The sequence below is a fragment of the Nothoprocta perdicaria genome, unplaced genomic scaffold (assembly GCF_003342845.1).
Source record: "Nothoprocta perdicaria isolate Ctin4 unplaced genomic scaffold, notPer1 scaffold_204, whole genome shotgun sequence".
NCBI classification, from domain to species: domain Eukaryota; kingdom Metazoa; phylum Chordata; class Aves; order Tinamiformes; family Tinamidae; genus Nothoprocta; species Nothoprocta perdicaria.
In genome coordinates this window covers 27,282-52,039 of record NW_020455250.1, presented here as the reverse complement: position 1 = coordinate 52,039, position 24,758 = coordinate 27,282, and the positions used below count along the sequence as shown (strand labels likewise).

The following is a 24,758-nucleotide window of genomic DNA, read 5'->3' as shown; positions in this document are numbered from 1 at the left end:
TCTGAACTAAGACTACAGGTGAGAGAATATAACAGAGAGTTCCTGAGTCGATTTGGACACTTTTCATAAGTGCCTCTCTCTGATTATAGGTGAAATACTGAGCTACTGAGTTTGTAAAAGTGATACAGAGGAGATTTGCTTCTTTATCGTGTCATTATTTTACTGTGGTATTCCCTGATGATCCTCCCTACCCAATCTTAATACAAGTTTTCAGATTTTGATATATTTACAAAACCATTTTTTTTAGATATTCTCAGTCATCATCTATAAATATATCTATACATATGTAGGTAGTTTTAGTCTGAAACGGTGACCAGAACTGGGCCAAAAAGTGTGTACTTCAGCATAAGTGAGCCTACTGTGAAGTCTGTTAATGAACTGACCCATAAAGGAAAGAAAACATTGTATGGAAAGTACATTTACATTTCTTATTTATTCTTCAGGGAATGATTTACCCCTTGTCAGTGCTAACTCACCTGGTGAGTGCTAGCTGTTCTCTGTGTGCCGACTCCTCTGATAATTTGCCGAAATTCGGTGCACTTTCTGGCAGGGACTCGGGCACTTCATGTGCTAGCAGCATCACACTGGGCGTGAGCGAGCTGGGGCTGGCGCTGCAGATGCCCATAGTCACGCAGTTGGGTCGGTTATGGACATAAATGGGTTCCCCTTTTCGATTAATCTGAAAAGCAAAACAACAAAAAATCCCAAACCCTGTTGTTCATCATGAGATCTGACACTGAAAATATACCAATACATTCTGGAGCTTAGCCTGGGATTCCTGCAGCTTGTGGTGGTGAGGAGAGGGGAAAAGTGTGAAGGAAAGGAGAAGAGAGAAGTTGAGTAAGGATAAAAGTGGCCAGGAAATCCCTTGTTTTGTGTAGTCCCCATTATTAGGTACCTGACTGCTCCGGTAAGGGGGCCTTGTGTACCAGTATTCTGAATTTCTGTGAGGTGTTCTATGAGCACAGAAAGGAAAAAGGTCATGGACAGTTTATGTGCAAGACAAAATTACAGATATGAGAAAATGCAAGGGGAGGAGAATAAGTTGAAAAGTGTTATAGAAGATGAAGATGAAGATGAAATTCCCTACCATCGTCATGGTTTATTTTTGGTAAGGGAGGAAATCAGAGGAATTGTCTTCCAAGGAGGAATTTGAGGGAGGACAGTACATTAGATTTGTGAATATCTAGCAAGAACTCCCACGAGTGTGGGAGAGAGTATGAGAAAAAGCTGAAAGGCTCTTTTTAATTTTTTTTTAATTATTATTGTAATGTAAACAAGTGGGTGATGGTGCTTTTTTCGGGGGCTTATCGGTTAGGCCAACTACCTACTTAACAGCAAGTGAGGTCTGATAAATAAACTAGGGGAAGAAAACATTAAGTACTTGAAAATAGAGACAATTCGCTAATCATAGTTCCACACATACATCTATAGTGCAAGATTAAATTTATCAAGACTTCTGCAAGAGGATATTGCAATTACCACAAAGCAAGGTGAAATCCTATAAAAACCATTGTTCACAGACACATCATGTAAATAAAATCCATAGACTTTAGGTACATTGTGAGGATAGGATTAGAGGAATGTAGATTGTTGCGAGGGTCATGCAGGTTCTGTGTTTTGTAGTGTAAGTGACAAGCAAGGATATTAAAGGATATAAAAAAGAGGGAGCAGGGGATAGTGTGGGGAAGGCTGACTGCCCTTTAGGGTAGGTAGAGCTTAAGCTAGTGGCTATACAGTCTTAATGAGCTTATAGAGACCCATCCTCCCTCGTGGAGTGGGAACTGGCAGAGGTCAGACATGGATTTTTGCCATCCCTCTCCAACGTGCAGCATTTCTGTTGCAGGATTTCTGCATCAGTCTTTGTAAAGTGAGAACAGAATAGTCCGTAAGAGACAGGAAACCAATTATATCTGTAAGTGGGTGTGTGTATATTCAAGAGTGAAGAATCAGAGTAGGGGGAACAAATGAATGAAGACATATGTTAAGCTGAGGGAGACAAAAAGGAAACAGAACAAACAAACAAACAAACCCCTAAAACCCCACAATCTCTTCAAGAAATTTCATCTTGTGCATGCCAAATAATTTGATTTGAGTGATTTTTTACCTGAACGAACTTGCTTTCAAACATGGGAGCAGAGGTCAAAGGGGCATATTCTCCTTGGCTAAGGACTCTCTGAAGATCACCCATAGGGGATGTCTGGCTTGAAGTGAGGCTCTTAAAATCAAACTTGCTACTCATTTCGCCTATTCACAAAACAAGAATATGTTTACAAGTTAAACAGAGAAAAACACATACGTTGGGAAAACTGAAGATTATGAAAAGAAAAAAGAATACAGTCCTTCTTGCTTGCTTTTGTAGTATTATTAAAGAACAGAGCCTCCTCGAAAAAAACCACACATTTAATGAGCAGTCTCCAGCACAAAGGGTAACTTAGTGCAGCTTTTTACAGTTCTTCACTCCTCTTTTAGCAAGTGATCTCTAAGCAAAGGGTCCAGGTATCTTTCTGATGATAAGCTCAAGCCATTACAATAGGTATGAAACCCAAGTGAACATATGCTTTAAAGGCAGAGGTGATGCCTGAGGAACTGATGAAATGATGACTTGTTCTTCAGACAAAGCCAGCTTAAAAAGTGACTAAAAGATTTTTTTTTTCCTCTGTTAGCCTATGTCACTTACTTTAGCTGCCCTTTGGTATTTTTCCCACCTTTTACCTCAAAAACTCTATTGGGATAACTCTAAGAATAAACCCCGGCAGTTAATGAGTGAAACTTAGACAAAACTAGTAACACAGAAGTGCAATAAAAGAAGTGAGCTGAAGAGTGAAATAAAGACTAAGAATATGCTATTCCTTACTTCTGTACATCAAAAAAAAATGTATTTTTTGCTGCTATTGAAATGTATTTTGGTAGCTGCGTTATTATATGAATGCAGTGACATACTTGTCTAACTATGATGGAAACCCTTGGGCTGTACTCAGTGCTACTCTGGGATGACAGCAAGGTGACTTCTACATTTGTGCCTCTTGGATCACAAAGTTTTTTTTTGTCAGGAGTAAAGAAGATGGCAGAACTTTGGGGTGCTCTGGAGTAGAAACAGTCCCCCAGATGACCAAAGTGATTAATACAAAAGTTGGAGAATAACATACTACTGATTAACTCATTGAGGCAAAAATTAGAAACTCAAGGCTTCTCATTAATTACATTTCATAAGTCTTTGTCGAACAGCTAATTGCTATTATTCCAAGTAGATACAAATGTTAAATGATTTATTTGAGACTGCTCAGTAAGTGGCAGAATGCCAAAAGGAATAGAAACACCCTGCCTCTGGCTTATTTAAAGAAATAGATGTGGTAGAGTTTTACTTCCAGGCATACCTGGTTTCACATTGGCAAATCCATGTCTTAGAGGAGTATATTGGGGAAGACAGAGGACAGAAGCGCACTAGCCTGCTCCGAGGAGCCCACAGAAACCCTCCCGGCGCTAGAAGCCCATGATCGGCAACATCAGGCACGTTCTCAGTGATCCAGGCTCCCTGCGTTTCCTTAAAGAGTGGTGATGTGCAGAGGGGTGACGTGGGAACGCCCGTGAGAAGGGCGGCAGCTTCTGTCATAAGAGACGGATTGACGGAGCTCGGCCCGTCGCTGCCGGCATCACAATACGCGGCTTGGTGCGGGCCTGCGAGCAGTTTCTCCACCATGTCATAACCGTAAATGGCTACGAGTTGTGTGGATTCACACAGGACATGAACACGTTAAGGACAAGACAACATTAGAGATTCTTGCATGGCCGTAGGCAGCTCCACGCAGGCTGCTAGGGATGAAACAAGCGTGGTTCTTCTCTGTGAAGAAGTAGGAGCTGAGAGGCCACCATGACGTTGGTCGAGGCAATGCCCTCCCCAGCCAGCCCCCATCTCACAGCACGTGCTATGAGGTGCATACCCACCAGGGCAGGGTGCTGGTGGCAGGGTCCAGTGACAGCCCCAGGCAAGGCCAGGCAGCCAGGCAGGCTTTCCTGGGAGCCTGGTGAGGAGCAGCAGGAGCCTAGGCCAGACATAAGGCTACAGCATAGGTCCAAGAAATCCACCCAACAAACAGGGCTAGGGACAGATGCATCTATAACATAGTTCAGAGCAGTACTACAGACCCCAGACTGAGCCTAAATGTGGCTCCCAGAGCCACAGGGGCAGGATGTGGGAGTGGGTCTCAGTTTCAGGTGGGGCTGCTCAGGGTGATTAAGGCCTATTGGTGCACTCATCATCCTGAGCGTTAATGAGCTGATGTAAAATGGGGCTTGTATTCATGTGTCTTGTTCTGATTTGTAACTTATAGCTCTGTGTGCTGTTTCTTTGGGGTAGATTTTTTGCTCACCAAGGGGATGTCACAATCACACAGAACAACTGAGGTTGCTCTGTGTTTTCAGTGTGTTATGTAATAGCACGAGTGCCTCCAACTCAGCCTCGTGCACAGATAAGGATTCAGACCATGACTGAGCAGCAAACTGCTTCTGGTGGAATCAATACTGCAAAATGGGGATTACGTTGTCTGGCTGAGGGAAACAGCTTGAGGAACCACTGCACCCTGTTGCAGACACACAGTTCCCTTTATGTGGGTGCGCAGCCACATTGCTTAAGGCCCATTTAGAGGAGTTTCTGAGCTGATAATACTATGTGCTGAAATACTTACGTCCAACAGGAATGCCTCCTTGGCTCTTATGGCTCTCTCTGCCATACAAGACATTTCTGATCTGGTCAAGGATAGAAATTCATACAGTGAGCAGCACTGCACACACTTGTTTGGACTGTGCAGCAAGTGTTAAGATACCAGAGGAGGAGAGTCTAAGATTGTATTAGGAAGCAGTAGAGCCAGCACAACTTTTGTAATGCAGGATAATAACAGCTTCAGACCTAAGCTAACGTTATCAAATCATGACTCTGTTGTGCCGTGTGTATGTTCTGGCATGGCCAGCACTAGGTAGTTCAGATGTCTCTGCTTCATTCTTAGCTCATCACTCTATCCTGTTGCCATCAGACTCAGGTTACTATCAGTTTTCAAGATGAATTTTGTAGGGCTTTTTTTTCCCCTCCTGTAACAAAATAAATTGTTAGTTTTGGTTTAATCTAACTCCAGCCACCATCTATTTGAAAAAGCTCCAGCTAATGGAGGAGGCAGCAAACTGACTCCTTAGCAGTGTGGGCTGCCAAGAGCATATTAAGCCCTGTCTTCTGCTCTGCTCACTGACTTCTCATAGCGTGCTGAGCAAATTGATTGAGTTTCACCAGTAGGGAGTAAATTACAGAAATACACTAATGGAAATATGGTGCCAGCTGACTACCTTTAATTTAGATGGGTTCGAGCAGCATTGCATCTGTACCTATGCCTCTCCTCTCTCGAAGCACTGGTGGATTAGCAGCTCTCAGGCCATTTTCCTTATCATTATTCATACTTTTGATGTTGCTCAACTACCTGATTCTAAGCCCAAAGCACTGACAGAGGGTGTTTCCAGACACCAAACAGCACAACACAAGCAAACATTCAGAATCCTCATGGGCTCCAATTCACTTGGTTTCACACCAATCTTTACTGTGCCAGGAACTCGTCCAAGTATCAAGGTCTTGCTGGTCTTCCTGCTTTCTGTTTGGTAAGGATATGCTCTTGGACCACTTTGCATGCCTGTCAGTCTGGTGGGACAGTGGTTTGTTGTGCCACTGGCTGGCTACATGTCAGTATTCTTTGCATTGATCTCTAATTTTATTTTAGTCAGAAAATTTCATCTTGTTCCAGGTTCTCTTGGGCCTGATCTACTGGTATATAAATATTTCCACCATTCACTTAGCTATTTATGAAAGATGACTTCTGTTTTTATGGAAACAAATGCACTGAGTATGACCCTGATGATCTGGCACTGTTTCTATCTACAGTGGGAGTAATAAATCAGGTTTTGGAGATCTTATTCTGCCATCATCTATAGTGTAGTTTGTGCATGGGTTTATCTTCCAGAAGAGTCTCATCTCCTCTTACATTTTTCTTAGTGACTTCTAGTATCGAGTCACTGGTTACCGAGGTCATGACAGTGCATTTGCTTTCTCAGGTGTGTTCAGATTAACTCTGGGGTTACTGGTGTACACAGTTTTGCTTGTGTATTAACTCTGCAACAATTAAGTTGGTGGTCTGCAATTTTAAATCCAAACGGGGTCCATGCAAAGCAAATGCAGAAGTCCGTGCACTGTAACAAGGCAGGCTGTGTAATGCTCTTCCGCAAGGAGGCAACTCAAGCTGCATAGCTGGTGCTGAGATGGAGCAGGTAACCCGAGCCAGACCAGTCTGACAACTGGAACTGTTCTCTACAGGGCCCCTTTGACTGCTTCATGTTCCAGGAGCTTTGTCAGTTTATGTGCAGCACGACCCGAATGCACAAAGCAAGTCTAAATCTAATGCTGCACATGTGTCACCAAGCCCTTTCAGAAAAACATGCAACTAGCAGTACATCATGAGGCAGTAACTTTTGCAAAATGACAAGCTTCTCCTCCCCCTGAGTTTATATCCAGCAAATGAACTCACCTTTCCGGCTGGAGGCAGGGATATACTTACTAGAAAACTAACAGCAAGTTTGAAAAAAAAAAAAAAGAGCTATAAACAAACATTAAAGAAACATAAAAAAAGTGGAAGTGGATTTTTATTTTTCACTCTTCTCCTTCTCTCTAATATAGAGCTTAAGCTGTTGGCAGTGTAGTGCAGAAGTGGCGGAGATATTGGGTTTTACCTTTCGAGTGTGCTTGCTTTGGGGGGAGCTGCCAAATCTTTCAGTATTTGTAATGATTGGATACAACATTTCTTATGTTGAGATTGGGGCCCTTAACGGCAACGTCTTTACCAAATGCTGCTCTGGGCACTTGTCCTTGTTATATGTACATTCAATACAGACTTCTGTGTTCGCTGTCAGCAGCAGCTGCAATTGCCTTTGCTACAAATCTTTTTCCTCCCCAAATAGTTGCAACTTTGACCACTTGTTGTCCATTTCTCCTAGAACAGTCTCGATTGCTGATGAACCTCTCTAGATGCTTCCTGGGAGATGTACCTTCAGTGTGGTCCAGTAGTTGTTCCTTTTTCTATCTGACCTTTTTCCTTGCTTAGTCATCTCTTTCCCAATGGCAAATAGAGATATCTGAAAACATCCTGCTGCTGTCATGTGAAAAATCACAGCTATGAGGTTGCTTGTGTTTTAATGCGTAATTCTCTTACCCAAAACAAAACCCCACAAGCAGTCCACATGATGCCGCTGCTTCTGAGGAGTGTTAGAGCATAACAGAGAGTCACAGGAGCGCTGGACTGGGTCATTTTAGCCTCCTCTCTGATTTCCAAACCAGCTGTGCAATAGGATGTCCCATCACAATGACTCAGCCTCCAGACACATTTCCTGCCCCACAAGCGCTGACATGGGGCTGGCTGGAATGGGATGCAGGGCCGCTCTTCATGCTGCCGTCACTCGAAGGACGCGAGTCTCACCTGCTGTTGTGGCGTTGTACGAGGCTGGCACGCGCTGTTGGGGTCATGTACGAGGCTGGCATGCGCTGTTGGAGTGTTGTATGAAGCTGGCACGTGCTGTTGGGGTGGTGTACGAGGCTGGCACGAGCTGTTGGGGTGGTGTATGAGGCAGTACGTGCTGTTGGGGTGGTGTATGAGGCGGCATGCGCTGTTGTAGTGTTGTATGATGTGGCACACACTGTTGAGGTGGTGTATGAGGCTGGCATGCGCTGTTGTAGTGTTGTATGAAGCTGGCACGTGCTGTTGGGGTGGTGTACGAGGCTGGCACGTGCTGTTGGGGTGGTGTATGAGGTGGCACGCGCTCCTGTGGCATTGGCAGGTTGGGAGCCAAGGCAAATGTCAGGGGGCGGCAGACGCAGCCCTGCGGGGGCAGCCTCTGCGGTCTGTGCAGGGTGTGCGCGGCTGCCTCGGGCCTGAGGGCCACGCACGGGCCACGAGGCCAGCGGCCTCTCCTCAGGACCTCGCTCAGAAAGGTCACACCGCAGGAGCGGCAAGGAGAGGAAGGCGAGGAGGGAGCCTGCCCGATGATTCCAGCCCCGTATCGCCTCAAAGCTGGAGCCATCTTGTAAACATGTTTTAAATTCGGTCCTCCAGCTCGAGAATCAGAAAGGCTACAGACTCCACGTTAATTAGTGATCTCTTGAGCCCTCCGGCTCTCTAGTACTTACCTAAGGAGATCAAAGACAGTTCATCTGTCTTATGTGATGTTTAGCATATTTTAATATCAAGATAGAATTAAGGTTATGATTTTTGTAATTAAAGTTTTGAAATTAGCACTTGGCAAGGGCCAGTCTGTTTGGCTGGTTGATGATGGCCAGTTTCTGTACAAGATTTCACACGCTGGGCTGTGATCAGGGTTCTGGTCCCAGCTAGCCGGGATACCCAGGTAGGACACCAGGACACACTGCAGGATCTGCAGGGCAGTGTGCTGTTACGCCAGCACTTTGGAGGACCACAGCATGTTTCTAGCCATGATTGTCTCCGTGGGTAGGTGCTGCAAAAAATAGGTTAAAAGGAGAAAACTACAAGCATTGGAAAACCAGCCTCATTCTTCAGTCATTGCTGCTGTTGTTTCTGGTTGTTACTATTTTGATAGTGCTGAAGCTTTAACTAGACAAATAAAAACAGTGAAAATGATCCTTAAAATACTTCCATTCACAAGTTTCAATACTTGAAGCAAAGCAACCACGTACTTGAAGAGCAGTCTGATCCATCTGTCCTTGATTTCTTTTCTGAAGCTTCCAGCCTCCCGTTAAATAGTGTTTTGGGCGTGTTCAATATAAAAGTGATTTGAAATCATCCGTTTATTTTCTAGTAACCAAGGTCAATTCTTCAGACAGCAAATTTTAGGCTTGATAATCAAGGCCTACTTGTAATTATGATTTAAGGTTAAAGCACTCCCACAGATACTTCTCTAAGTTGCTTTCAATGTTAACACTTGGCTTGGCTGTGTCTCATTCTCTCTCAGAAACTGCAAAGCTTACTTGCTTCCATAAAACTTCCAACACTTGACACTAGGCATTACTAAAGCAATTAATATGATATGTGACAGCGTTTTTATCAGGAAAAAAGAAGTGTTTTAACCTCTAAAAGCTTTCTTCATTCGGACAGTGGTTAAGTGGCATGATGCTGAGATACAGTTTCAATGGGCCCAGATGCAGTACCCAGCACAGAACTAAGACTGCTCTCGGCCCCATTTATACTGAATAATAGTTTTAATGTAAAAGAGACTCAAGGTATTCAAGCCCAGTTTTTTCCCATCTCTCTTTTATCTTTGTCTACCATCTCTGACTGTATCAACAATCTTTCCTCAGATTCTTGTCGCAAGTGTCCTTTATGAATTTATAATGTTCTTTGCATATGCTGCCTGGCATTTGCCTGTAGTAATGACTAGCTACACATTAATTTAGATTATAACGAAGAGTGTTGCTCTTCTACATCATTTCTCAGAGGTGAGTTAAGTCGTCTCTCTTGCTGCCTCTGCAGTCTGCACTACAGGTAGAGCAAATGCAGGCATTCATGAATTTAATGTGATACCATCCTACTACTTCACAGAGAGATTACATTCATTTTACAAGAATTGTCTTGCAGTCCAGAACAAAGAAATACGATTGACAAGGGGAGTTAAGATTTTTCTGAGGAGTAGTTGCTGGCGTGCAGTGTTTGCTCTCCTGCCTCTGTCTTTGTGCTGGTCTGTGTGCCCTGTGTGGGGGCTGATGCCAGGCAGATCATTTTGTCCTAAAACCAGCCCTGGGGCTGCTGTCTGCAGCCAGCACAGAGCTACAGATCCGCCCCACTGCGGCATTCAGGACTTGAATCCAGATTTGGGCCCTTCTCCTCTGACTTCATGAGTGGAGTTGGTGGGACAGCAAACGGCCTGTGGGCCTGACCACCAAGAAAGGAGGTGCTGTAGGGTGCTGATGTGGTGTGAATCCCGGGAGAAACGTGAACTACCAAAGTAACAGATGCCACTTCCTGTTCCATTTCCTACCTGTTCTCTTCCCCCATCCCAAATACCCCCCATAAAACCCTTTTTTTTCTTTTTTTTTTTTTTTTTTTTTGTTCAAACAACAAGGCTAAACAGGTGAAATTTTAAATAATGATTGAGGATTTTTTTATTCATTTAAGTTTCAATATCATTACAGAAAATGTTATGGTACAGAGTTGTTTAACATTAGTTTTATTTCTTTGCTCATTTAATTTCCACACGAATGCTGGTAACACTAATATCTGTACAAGATCAGTCTTTGATTTTTTTTTTTTTTAGTTTTTAATTCTGTACATTTTTAAATGTATTGGTTAAAAAGGCTGTCAGCACTTAAGGAAGCAATTTTTTTTTGTTTGTTTGTTGAAATAAAAGGTATCCAGATACTGCCCAAGAGTACTGAGCTGGGTGGCTGCTGGGACGTGAGAGATCCCTGAACGCACAGCGAGGCGGGAAAACCTCGCGGCTTCAGCGGCTTCCCAGGGCAGCCACTCTGCTTTTGGCACTGTGCACATCAACACGAGATACAAGATAAAGAACAAGCAGAAGCTCTCTGTGAAGCGGTTATGAAGCATACTAATAAGGGAAATCCAAGTGTTGTCTACGCTAGTATAAATAAGCAGACAGCCTTGTTTTAAGAGCATAAGTAGTTGTATCTTAAAGATGAGAAAAAACACAAGTTCTGCAGGCACCTACTGCTGTCTACTAAAAGCTACCGCTATTAGAACTAGCATTGAACACACAAAGCAATTGCAAGGAAAGGAAAAAGTTGCTTTGATATAATCAGAATAAATTTCTTTGTTAAGATTTGCTTTTAAAGTTTTCTTTTTTTTTTAAAAGGTATTTATTTAAACTCCATTTGAAATATAGTTCAAGGTGTTGACTATACTGATCAACTTTTATCCAAATCAGAAAATCTAGCTGTGCCGTTGCATATTACAGGATACAGTCAATGATATGTGGACATGCATCAAAGCGTCGCTCTTGCTGGTGACATCATAGCCTTCCAATGACCATGACATCCACCACCTCCCCCTTGTGAAGCTCCACATACTGCTCTGTCTTTGGAGGTAGCATCAACAGTCCATTGGCACTGCGCATACTCATGAGACGACTACTCATCTGATTCCCTGCAGGACAGGGAAAGAGAATCTCAGTTAGTTTTTCCATTTCTTCCAAATGCTGCAACACAACAAGAGGGAAACAGGCTGTTCTTAGGGAGATATTCCTGTTGCTACTTATTCATAGTGCTGGGATCAAAGGTCATGGGATGGAAACAGAGAACTATGTAGAAAATTCCATTGGAATTTCTAATCTTATCAAAAATAAGTTTATTTTTCAATTTGTACATTTAATTCAGACTGTACAAAAGCAAAACACAGGACAAGGTAGATTTTTTTTTAAATGCATCAGTTAAAAGACTGGATTTCTCTGGGACACTGTGCTTTATACCATGTCCTGAAGATAAACAGTATCATCTTAGTAGTGCTGACAAAAAAGGAAAATGCAATAAAAAGTAATGGCCTTTATTCTGTTTGTTTTCTTACTTTTATATTTATAAAGATATCATTCCAGATGATCTAGCTTTCATAAAGAAAAGAGTGGTGCACAAGACCAAAAATGAACCTTCTAAGAACTCAGAACTTTCTAAGTAAAGGCAACACCTTGAATCACAACTGCTAATATATCAGAGATTGAGGGACCTTGATTATCAATGGTAAGAATTTTCTCTAAGTAAACAGCAGGATGCATGAGGGGTCAATATGTCCTCTCTGAAGACTTGCATATAATGCCTTATATTGAACAATCTGGATGTGTCAAAAAGTCAATTAGTTGTTTAAGGACCTGAATATCTTGAGGAACTGTCACAGTCCATCTCCTAGCAGCATGCAGGTGGAAAAAGTATTCAAAATATTATTTACCTCAACTGTAGCTGAGTATCCAGAAGTATCTCTAGATGGCAAACACGACTAATAAAGAACTCAGTGTACTTAAAAGAACAGATATTGCCTCTGCTACTTCTTATACTTTTCCAGTTCAGACAGAATTGCACTTATTTGCATTGTTCCTACTTAGGCCTCAACTTGTGTTTGTTTAATATCTGCACAAGAGTAAAAGTAAGCAAACGTGCCAGGTGTGAGTGCAAATAAGCTTGGATGAATGTGTGTAATAAGGAATGTGTGCACCTATGCAGGCATACAGATGTGTTTTTGTGTGGTGAGTATAAAGGCAAGTTATTCAGATAAACCAGTGTGCCTAAAGAAGCTGGTATGAAAATGCACGTGGTTGCTGGAAAGCGTTTGTGCAGGAAGCTGACAGAGCCTGTCGGTCCGTGCGCCTGGACACTAACCTGTACTCTGTGCCCAAGGTAGTGGTTCTTGGTGATGCCAAGTCAGTATGCACCGGTGGTATTCTGGGCGGGGGTCCAGTTTTACATCACATGATAACTGCAGAGAAGCAAAGAAAGGACGGAAATGTCATGCATTTGTATTTCACTAAGACAATGGAGTTGTTGTTCCATTATCTGCTTATTATGTATTCTTTTATTTTTCTCCACAGTTTTTTCTTTTAATTTGTATTTTAAGGTCAGCGAGTGTTGAGGACAAGGTCAAAAGCTATAGGGGGAAGATTGTAGTGTTTAAGGGAATTATAGTTTTGATATTATAATATCAAAGAATATGTTGAAGAATGCAAGTGTTAAGTTGAATATTCTAAAGTCTCTTTTCTGAGAGTTTAAAGATTATATCTCTCTGGAACAAAAGCTTTGTAGTTTCTGGTCTCAGGATAAAACTTTTATTCAAATTCAAAACCCTACTAGCCTGGACAGAAGGGAAATGGTCAACCCTTGCAATGAGAAGAAATATGTGGAGTGGCTTACAATGGGATTTATTGGAAGCATATCAGAAAATTCATACAAAAGTGAGGGTCATACTAGGCAGCAGCAAGACTGAAACACTGTCAGTCATTGTCTGTTTTGGAATATTTTAGCTCTGAGATAAAGAAGAATTTGGACTGCTAAAGCAGTGTGAGAGAGACACAGGGGGCGAGCAGTAAGAGAAAAGTCTGAGCACAACCAAGAATGCTGGGAAAATTGTAACGGGAGGTCTGTTCTTTGGTGCTTTTCTTGAAGAAAAAACAGGAAAATAACATTATAACAACATGCCTTGAAACTACGTAAAATATATTTGGTATATCCATGATTTTTTCTCCAGGTAGAATGAACAGTGTAAGGGATTTGCATTGCTTGGAGTGGGGATCATGTGGGTTCCTCAGTCAAACAGTCAGCTCAAGAGCTGGCTCAGCACAAGCTTTGGAGTTCACAGTTCCTATCTAATCATGCAGAATTACCTGACTCTCCTGGTATTTCCCAGATATTTAGATGTCCTGCGTATTGTTTGCCACAGGACTTTCATACAGCGAAGTGTCCTGCCTGACTGACCAGAAGATGGCTGCCTGGGTGTATGTACATCTTGGGCCATCAGATCACCATCTAACTCTCAGAAATTATGGGACTGAATATTAACATTAACTGAGACCTAGAATGCACTTTCCTTTACTGTGAACTTTCCACTTGTCAAAGTTACCCTGAGGTTGAGATTCCCCAAAGGGGACAGCTTTTCAGAGCTCAAACAGAAAGTTTTCAACATCATAGAATCATTATAGAATCACCAGGCCTAGAAAATGACCAACCATGACATTGTCCTGATGTTTTAACCAACATCAGGACAAAAGTTCTTAAGTAGAGCCCCCGTTTCTTACCCTGGCTTTGATAATGGTGGGCCGAGGATCCAGGATACCCTGCATTTTCCTCAGTGCAGGAACGACGAAGAGATTGCAGGTGACAACAGCAGACACGGGGTTGCCTGTTGAGCAAAGAGCAGTTGGAGGTGACTCCCGCACGATATGCTCAAGGAAATGTCATTTTTTTCTAACAATTTCACTCTAAAGGATTCAGCAGAGGTTTTGCTGCTTGGTGCAGGCCACATGGCACCTAAGCCTGCAGTGGGATGTGACAACGCGCAACTGCTCAAAGCTACGTGATATTCCGTTCATCTCCTTCCTCAAACAATGCCACAACAACTGACACAAAAGAGGAAAAGCACTAGAGAGAGACCTAAAAAACATCAGATTATCAAGAACAGGAGCCCTCGTGCAGTCAGAAAACCAAGCAAGTCCAGGGCAATACGAAGGAAAAAGAATCCTCCTGGCTTAGGAGGCGGGAGGTTTGTGGCCAGACTCCCCGCAAAGCGGCCGCGCTGGAGTCAGCGCCCTGTCCAAGCACCCGTGCGCTGCAGCTGAAGCCACACTGCCCTCTCTTGGCTCCACAGGGCCAGCGGGATGGGGGGAAAAAAAAAAACAACCCTTAATTCTGAAAACAAACAAAGAAAAAATTGGATTCTCTATATTTTATCTCCATTTTCAGCTCTTCAGGAGGGATATACTGACCCACTGGCACAGTGTATCTACCTGTATAACACCCTGCTCTATAGTATCACTCATAAAAAGAAGGAAATTGATGGAAAATTGATGGGAAAAAATGTATGCCCTGTACCACAGTAATGCTCAGGATGTAAGAAATCTTTAGTCCCAATCTCTTTCCTTTAGAAAACCTTACAGCTCCCCGTCCTAGGGGTACCAGTTTTATCATGTTTGCTGTCACCTGGGCACAGAAACAAAAATCATCCCAAAATGTCTTACCTGGGAGTGCAAAGATTATTTTTCTTACACCATCAATATCCAGAGTTGCAAAAGTGGTTGGCAGGCTATGGAGAAAGAAAAGTATTTAATATCTCCATTGGACTGACTGGACATAACCTGCTAATGCACAACTAAACTCAGGGCACTCAGGGCATTTTTTTTTCCACACATTACATAATGCGAAGCTTTTTTTTTCCCTTTCCCCCCCCAACTTTAATACTCATTGCCTTCTCTACTCATGGGTTGCAGCATCACAGTTATCCTAGATTCTGCTGAGGAACTTAGGATGTTGACATTCACATCCAGGGCATCTTCTCTTACCTCCAGCATTATTCATCTCACTGCTCCCTTCAAATCCTGCCACATCTTTTTTCTCAGCACAACTCGTCTCCCAGTTCCCTGACACATTAGACATAACCCCGTAACTCTCAGTTACTCTTATTCTTATTCCCATAAATATTTTTCTTGCAGAGCTAAGAGGAAATAATCACCTACCATTCTATTTATAAACTGCTCTGTGGCTACCTATTTTCTGTCTGTGTTTATGCTCATTTTATTTAAAACATTTGAAAACAAAGCAAAACAAACAGGATCTCTCTGCCTTGGCAGTTCATGAGCACCTGCTGCTTATTCCATACTGCAGCCATAATGCTCTGCTTGTGATTATTGGACAGAACAACTAGTTTTTCTTGGTATTCAACTGTGAAGTCACAAGTAGAGGATTTTGCTCCTGGTGAGGAAAAATCACCCCTAGAGCAGTATGTCCCAAGTGCCAGTGGTTCATGTTAGATCTCCTGCAGAGCAACAAGCTCCATCAGGCAGAGCTGCTGCCAGGGGAGACCCCGGTGTATCAGTGAAGGGCTCTCCCGCTCTTTCAGAGCTGCTCCCGAGCGGTCTTCAGCGCTTCAGGTCTTTAGTTATCCCAGCTATTACAGTTTTACTAACAGGGCAGTGCTGTGATGGGAATAGAGCTGGCTAAGAAAAGGGACTTATCCATTAAGACATATTTTCTATGCACCTTTTAAGACTTTTCATTATTTTAAACATGAAAGGATACTGCATGGGAACAATGATTAGATTGAGTTCCTGGAATACTTAGCAGATACATCACACTTGTCATCATTACTATTTAATTTTCTATCTGCTACGACTAATCAAGATCATATTTTACCAGAGGCAGCTGGTGTTTGAAGTGCCTGTGCTAAAATGATGGGAACTGTGAGATGGACCTCCAAACTACAGCATATTATATCCAGTGCACAAACTGAGGTATGACAAATGTAAGTGCTAATTCATATTTACACAAAACTCTGAATTCCCCTATCAATTTTCTACAGAGTTATTGGTAGAGTCTTCTGGTACTTTACTCTGACAATGCTCCTTGATAGGCTATCACCTTGCATTAGTTCAGCAGCTTTCAGATCAAGTGGAGGAATGGCAAATCCCAGGAATCACACTGCAGTGAAGCAGCATATCAAAACACGGGCATATAAACCAAATTCTAATCTTGCTTGGCTATTAGAACTTATCCATACTGATTTTTCCTAATATAGCACTCAAAGCTCTAATAAAATCTAAAGTCTTTTAAAATCATAATAAAATAAGATATAATGAAAGTGTAATAAAAATCTTAATAAAATATTACATGAAACAGAGTATTTGCTCTGTAGTACAGCCAAGGAAAATGACCACGTATAAGTTCCCAGTGAGTTCAGATGATCAAATGTTTTTGTAATAGTGAGAAATCTTTCCTATGACCTAAACCAAAAATGGTTTATTTAGGAAAAACAGGTTCCTTAAGGTTTTAGGGGTAGTTGTTAACAGCTTATTGTTTCAAGTCTACAGAAGGATCACCAGAAGAGGCATTCCCTTGGCTTTCAGAACCAGAATGTAATGCTCTGCATCTCCTAAGTCAGGTTATGCATTTTTGACAGCAGCAGACATTTTGTCTGGATGGCAGGTCCCAGCTCTGATACTTCCCTATGCTGGTTGTAGCAGCAGAACAACTTCTAGCACTGTGTTGTGAAGGGAACACGTGGGGAGAAACTTGTCTCCAGGTCCCCTGCTCCTCTTACAGACAGGAGGAGGTAGCCGCAGCACAAGCGCCAGTCCTCAAGCAGTCCCTTCCTGGGGTGTGTGCAGAGGTACCCAGAGCATTTGTCTGTTTCCCCAGAAAACCCCCATTTTCTGCTCTCCTCCATGGGAATTACTATGGATTAGATGGAATCATTCTCAAGCTTCATTTGGGGTTCAGTTACCGGACCATGCCAACATGAGGCCGAGACAGGGCTGCAGAAATCTCTCCCGTCTTGCTATCTCATAGAATCATAGAATGCCGAAGGTTGGAAAGGACCTCAGAGGTCATCAAGTCCAACCCCCCTGCTCACGCAGGGTCACCTAGAGCACGTGGCACAGGGCTGCATCCAAGCGGGTTTTAAAGATCTCCAAAGAAGGAGACTCCACAACCTCTCTGGGCAGCCTGTTCCAGTGCTTTGTCACCCTCACAGTGAAGAAATGCTTCCTTAAGTTCCTGTGGAACTTCCGATGCTTCAGTTTGAAGCCATTTCCTCTAGTCCTACCCCTGCCCACCACTGAAAAGAGGCCGCCCCCCTCCTCCTCACTGCCTCCCTTGAGGTATTTATACACGCTGATCAGGTCTGTGAAAGAGAAGTCCCTATTCTCACTACATGTCATCTTTATTATCTCCACAAAGCCCATTCCTTGACAGATTAATTAGCAGTGCTACAGCAAACTGATACCGAAGCACTGTTTTCTGAAATGAAGCACAAGCATTGGGTTTCCTATAAAATCCTTATGTTCAACATGTCAATTAAAAAAACCCCAAACTTTAAATTATTTGTCATTCCATCTTTCTCAAGAAATTGCTTGTTTACATCAATTTGAGTTATGTAAACTTTGAAGGGAAACAAAATGCTTGACAAATCAGCACTTAAATGTCTTTATATTTCCCTGTCATCTGTCAGTGTCTGAGCTCAGTGATCACAGCCAGGACTGTGGATGTGTCTGTAGCATGATGATTCTCCTCCCCTCTCATTTGCAATAGTTATCACAAAGGTATCTATTACTGAGCAAAAGCAATCCCTCTGTTCAAGTTAATTTTACCTACACAGATCCAAGACTAATCTGAATAGGGGTAATTATTTCCCTGTATCTATACATATGTCTTTATTTATATCTATCTCTCTCTCTCTCTATATATATATATATATATACACACGTGATTTTATATATATGTGTGCCCATACGTGAGATTTATAGTGAGATTTAAAACCTGGTATCTACTGAAACACTTATATAGCATATTTGGCTAGAAAATAGCCTCCATTGATGCTACCTAATTAAGAAGATTTCTTACCCTGGTTTCATAAAAACTCTCCCAAAGTGAATCTGTGCGTGAAGATCGATGTCCAGCACCTGTTTAAGATAATCCTGTTTAAAATAGAAAGAGATCGATTAACTGATTAAGTAACATCAAAGTGTCTTACATCATTTAGGTATTCAAAGAAATTAATTAACATCAAGTAGAAAGGAAAGACTGTCACATCCTGCAAGTGCTATAGTCCACTGGGGAATTTCCAATATTTAAAGAAAATGTTTTCAAAAAGAAGAGGTAAATAGCAGATTCATTTTAAGTGCCAGACCTGTCTCCATGAGGACACAGTAATCTATTCACATAAATTCAACTGTAGCATCAGAATCCTAAAGTCCCCCAAATTACCTATTTCTAAAGCACTGGGTATGTCAAAGAGGAGTAAAAAGACCTTTATGATTTGAAGTTATGACTTAAAATCATCAAGCTATTTATCTTTCACCAAGGAAGCCATCTGTGTAAAGTTAGAGATCTCCTATAGCTTTTGAAATCAAGGTTTTACTGTTAAAAACAGTTTCCTAGGATACTGTTATTATTGTAATTCTGGGGGGACATGATCTAACTCACAGTGGTTGGGTTTAACTGTCCTAAGTTTCTTAGAACTGAAAAACTGTGGATGACTTGCACACTCAAGTTAAATTCAAGTCCTGCTTGAAAACAGCTGATCCAATGACAAAAAGAAAATCAAAAATTGGACTCATATTTTAGTCTTTCCTAAAAATTGCTGTGCTCAAGCACTATAAAGATGTAGTATCTTGTCTGTTGTTTTTAGTGAGACTTAAGACAGAGCATAATAATCATCTCTGAAGACAGACTTTCAAAGCACAGTGCCCGAAGCTCTCTTGCAGTTTTCCCATCCATCTGCTCTTTTTTGGGGCTTCAAATACTTGAAAAGTAGCACCATTATTGGACCACCATAAATTTAAATGCTTACCTATTCATGGTAGTGATGTAGAGTAGCAACCCCCTTTAACATGCTATTTAATTTTTGCATGTTCAAGATTATTTCACTACAAGCGCTGAAAGCTCAGTATCAGAGGAGAACTGTCAGTGGAATACAGAGCCTACTCACAAAGCCTAGGATTGAGCCAAAATGCAGAAATACCTGTTTGTCAAAGCAGCAGCCTAGTCACTTCCTAGTGATTCAGTGTCTTTACTTCATCACCACCTTCCCAATTTAAGGACCAGCACTTAAATCCTTGATTATTTTTCTAGTAACACCATGATGATAGAGGAATTGAAAGCAATTGTCACTGGTTTAACTAGTCATCTATTTTCATGATATATCCATCAATGTTTTCTACTCAGAAAAGGGACAAAAACAGCGCTCATGTTTGTCATCTCCTAGTTACTGTCTTTAATAGCTGTTAGTTATAAAAGGAGAGATGTTTCTTTTACCTGCCAAACTCACAGATTCAGCTTGGGATCAAAAAGTAATCTGAGTTTTCCTTCGCATAAGTCATGATTAATAAATGTCCTGCAGGTTCATTTACGCCCCACCAGCATCTGTGTATCCCTATTTTCTTTGATGATTTTGGCACAGGGATTACCAACGGGAACTCAATGAACAATTCTGTTAATGATTCAAAAGGCAAATATATCAGCTCACTGCGTCTCGTAGGTATTGCCTCTGTAGGCAGGAGTAAAATGTGATAAAACTATTTCTGTAACAGATACAGCCCTAGCACATTCAGCAAACAGATCTGCTGAGTAAGAAAGAACCATTTATATACTCAGTTGCTTCTTATAGTACTTTCAAAGTAGCTTTAGTTTATCTTCATTTAACCTATTTTAAGAATAAAAAGAAGTCTGTTGCCTTCATGTGCTTTTAACCAAACACCTTTGTGAGCACAACTACAAAATTCGTTCCTCAAACAAAAAACAGATCTGCCAAGCGTTCACATCAAGAACTGGATCCTTCCATATTCTCCTGTGTTTCTACTGTGCAATGTAAACGAGGACTGCATTGAAAACTTTTAAAAACTCGTTCAGCATCACTTAAATTAAAACGTAAGATCTCTTTTTCAATAAGCATTAATACAAAGGTAGTAGTTGTGATGATGAACTCTGTCTTGAAATTCTTACATATTCTAGCAAGCTGTACTCAAATTTAGCATACCTTTTCTCCCATAGATACACCTCCTGATGTAATGATCACGTCGGCACGGCTGATACCCTCATTCAGTGCGTTCAGTAAATCATCTGGGCTGCAGGGGAAGAAAAACAGGCAAGTACATTAGTGGCATAATTATGAATTACAATGTGTGTGTGTGTGTATACACACACCCACACAGACATATATATACCCACATATAGCAAACACCTAGAACTCTATAATAACACAAGATCTTTTCCTTCACACCGCTCTATTACACTCAAGAAGTGCAATCTCATTAAATGAATACCACACAGTTTGACATCCTTCACTCTACCATCTTATTGACAGGAACAGGGGGATGTTTTATACTGGAACCAAAGAATAGCAACAAAGGTGCATGGAAGTGTGTGACCTGCGTAACAGACAGCAACATATATCATGGGTGAGATGAACTGACAGGGCTACGTGAGGGGGCCCAGCCCAGGGAAGGTATTTGACACCAAGCAGACTGAAGTGCTATCTAACTTATTCAGTATGTGCAAATGGGCGTCAAGCTCCACTGGAAGCTTCCATCAGTGAAAAGTGAGAGCAGACCCTTTCTTTATCTCTTCCATCAGAGGAATCTGCAGCAAAGCCAGCTGTACATCCTCTTTATCTTGGAAAAACACAAGAAACAGTGCAAGGGTAGTTCTGACGTTCCCCCATGCAAAAGGTATACCTATGGGAAGGAGTAGGATAGAAATTGAGAAATTTCACTGTGACTCTTCCTTGTTTTTTAAACCTAAACTAGAACTATAATTTTGAAGCAGTCATCATCTACTTCTAACAGCAGTGCTAACCTAAAAGCATGCAGTGGAAAAACTTGGTAAGAAAAGCTGCAAGAGAAAATGAAAGGAATCCTAAGGATCTTCCAAGATGCTAAACACATACAGTGCTTCCAACATTTGTGAACTGAACAGATGCTGATTAATTTCTCTATATGCCAAATTCCTTCAACACTATCTTTTTTCTCTAAAGATCTTCAAGTCTTTTTCCATGAAGACATATTCCTTCTTAGAATGCCATTGAAGGAACTGGAAGTAATGTATGTATTCTTATTTATTCTGCACTATTGCGGTGGCTGACGCACCGTGCTCTTTGGCATCACGCAGTGTGGTTTTCCTGCAAGATTCCTCTGTTCTGGTTGAGGTTACCTGCACTCTTTAGGTCACGTTGCTTTATAAGAAGTAGGCAACAAACTGAAGCAGAAGGAAGAACAGATTGCTAGCGCCACGATGTAGGCTGCAGTCAGACGGTTCTAATTAAAATAATTAGATTAATTAAATATTGTCATTCTTTTTAAGGAAGCAGTGGCTGTGTGGATTGTGACATGTGTCTTTATGATTTTCAGTAAAGTCTTAACGAGCAAATTATTCAGGATAATGAGTTTCTTGGATACTCAATTTCATGTGAAAATTTAAAACACAGACAAAACAGTCTCACTCTGTTTCTTGGGGAATGGACACATTTTCTCAGCTGTCCCTTGTGAATTCTCAAAAAAAAAAATTATCCAAAAATCAACACAAGCTTTTATTAGTTGATAAGGCAAGAAGAAAGAAGCAAATCTGTTGTTAGATACTGTTAATGTCTTAATTGCTTGATACTGATGCTAACTAGTGGTTGATACTAACTAGTGGTTTAGTATCTAATAAGGTATTGCTTAAGATAATTGTGAATATTGTGAAAGAAAAACTCTCCCAGCATCTTAAATCCTTGCCAATGAGCATGCAGACCGGAGTGCAGCAAGGAGCATACATTCACAATGCAGTATATGATACAGGTCTTCTGAAAGCTTCATGAGTCAGAAACTCACGCTGACACTACCAGACCAAACTGCTACCAGTGTATTTTTCTCACTGGGTGGTGATGCAGTTGAGGATCTTCATTTGGAGCTTGCTCCCAGGCTGTTTCATTTTATCTTACTTAAGTATATAAAAGTTATTCCTAGGTAGCAAAACCACCTGCTTGAGGATATCCTAATTCTGGATTACCAAGTTTATTTGTCTCTGGTTGTGGTTTGAGAATGATGGAAAGAACATTAAAAAGCAAATGAGACTGTAATTGACTGTTGAGTTAACTAAAGAAATATAAGTGCTTTTGTTTATTATATATATAGTAAAATTACTTACCAAACAGAAAAGAACAAAAGAACAAAACACAAACCAGAGGAGGGGGCTGAATTCACACTTTTGTTTCTGAGGGTAGTTACTCTTTTTTAACCAATTTATATAAGGATTCCACTGGAACAATTCCCCATTTCTTCGTTATATCCCACATTAAAAGCTGAAGATTACTGGACTTGGTGTGTTTAGTTAACATTTTCAGTAGGATGACCTGTATAACGTATCTATTTCTTTACCAAACATATAATGTAAGACATTTAAAAATTTTACCGCTGAAACATATTATCCAATCTATAGCACTGCATATGCTCTTTAGATAGTTGCAAAATGCTTTGAATTCCTGCAGAATGAAAGATATGATAGAAATAATTACTACTAGAAACTGAATGTTTATGGGTCTTGTGTCGCAATTCTCAAGAGGCTTGTTTTATTTTTACTTTTTCCCCGAGAACAACATGCCTTGTCTTTGCAAAGGCTTTTCTCTTTTGCCATATGTGGCACAGCTCCTTCTGTCACTCAAGCCTATCTAATTATTTCTTTACACTATACCTTATATATACTATACTCTACTACTTATTTGAGGCTGGTAATTTCACTTATTCTGCAATTAATGCAAAGCATTTTCCCAACACAAATCAGCTACTGTAATCTTCAATCAACAGCATAGCATTCTCCTTTCCTTTAGCAGATTTTAGGTGAGGAGTTAACATTCAAAATGCATATAATCACCTACTTGCCATAATCAGAAAACAGATATTCCTTCTTGTTTCATTTGCTGCATGATAACAAGCAGCTTCTCTGTGGGACTGACAGGGAAAGGGAATGAATATTCGAAGACTATTAGCATTCTGAGGGAACAGAGAAAATAATGTTGGCATCTGAGCATAACAGGACAAAAGGTCTATGACAAATCACCATGAAGCTGAGAAATAACAGTGTCTGGGCACGTACAAATCAGAGGCTTTATTCTGAAAGCCTGGCCACTGGGGCTCGGGACAGGAGACTGGATTTACTAGACCTAATGTCTGATTTACCATGACAAATCCTTACAAAGGTCTTGTGATAATGCTCTTCTGAGATATTTTTTTTTTCCTTTTTTTACAGACTGAACTGTAATAGGTGTCCAAATATAATGGTGAATATTTTAAACAGGGCAAAGGATATTTTGATGGGAACTCTCATTTCTACATGGCAAAATTACTCTGTTTCATTTGGTGGTTTTCAAAGTCAGAATGACATTGTGCCAGGGAAGAAAATGGGCTTTTCTAGCATGCTCAAAATTCTTGCTAACGTTGGTTAAAGAAAAAAATCTTTCTATAAGTTCCAGACTACCTCACAGCCTTTTCTGTAAATAAAACTATGAAAATCTGCTCTATAAGGAGTACACACACTTTACAAAACCGTTCAAACAGGCAGTTAAACACAAATCCAAACTTTCTCTATATTAGAAATCCCCACTTTCAACATATTGTGTCCGCACAAGCACTCTGTGTGTTATTTATGAAGCTGCAGACATAATGCTTTGCATAAAGAGGCCATATGCTTTGAAGGGTATCTTGACATTCTCTGCTAACCATGTGTGCCAGTTTGACACACATAGCGTCCATTTTGCTACCTCAATTTCCTGACCTTCTTCATTCTGTTCTGTGGAGCAGAATGAAAAACGCAATCTGGAAATTAGATCGATGGTGTCATGTTGTAAACTGGCAGCAGCAAGTACGGAATCCAGTAAGCAGATGCATACATTGCAGTTGATAGGCCACTTGGTTTTATTAATTCGAAGAGCAGGCTTGCAGGATGGCAATATACCAGAACAGGAATTCCTTCCACGTTCACAAAAAATTCTGATTATCCAGGCTGATTTTTGGAAAACAGTTATGCACTACTTGATTACTGAGTTTTCTTTGAACTGAAAAGATTCACAGGAACTTTTAAGCCTGCAAGCATCGTAAGTCATCAGATTGTAAGAGGTTTTTTTTTTCTTTATATCTCTGTCAAAAATACAGTCAAGAGCAAAGAATTCTTTATGTAGTAAAATGGCCATTTTAAAGCACCCTAAATGTTAACATAATTTTCTCTTGCTTTCAATTAGGAAGCACTTTTTGTTAATTTGTTTCTGCTGATCCTGTTGCGTTTTACTGTCGGTGATAACACTGGCAACCTCTTCTGAGATGCAACCCCTTACACCAGCAGTTTGAGATAAAACCAGTTAAGCTGTTTGGTTTTATTATTTAGCTTGGAAAACAAATTAAGAACAAATGGCACACAGCATCACCAACCACTCTGCAATGAAGTGAATAATCCCTATAAAACTGAACTGGAACATTTAGCTAGGAATGAATTACTAAGTCATTATCACAGTACAAATTCTGTATTTCAT

General features: G+C 41.0%; 1 protein-coding gene across 1 annotated transcript in view; it reads right to left on the bottom strand.

Annotated features, from left to right (window-relative positions):
• Positions 1-10,188: 10,188 nt before the first annotated feature.
• GPHN (gephyrin) overlaps positions 10,189-24,758 on the bottom strand; it is a gene marked incomplete at its 5' end in the record, with an annotated part of 40,013 nt that continues 25,443 nt past the window's right edge. The window contains 6 exons of the mRNA XM_026038206.1: positions 10,189-11,159; positions 12,380-12,476; positions 13,789-13,892; positions 14,728-14,792; positions 18,104-18,177; positions 20,238-20,325. Coding sequence (XP_025893991.1) covers positions 11,026-11,159; positions 12,380-12,476; positions 13,789-13,892; positions 14,728-14,792; positions 18,104-18,177; positions 20,238-20,325 — 562 coding nt within the window. The remainder of the gene's footprint in view (positions 11,160-12,379; positions 12,477-13,788; positions 13,893-14,727; positions 14,793-18,103; positions 18,178-20,237; positions 20,326-24,758) is intronic.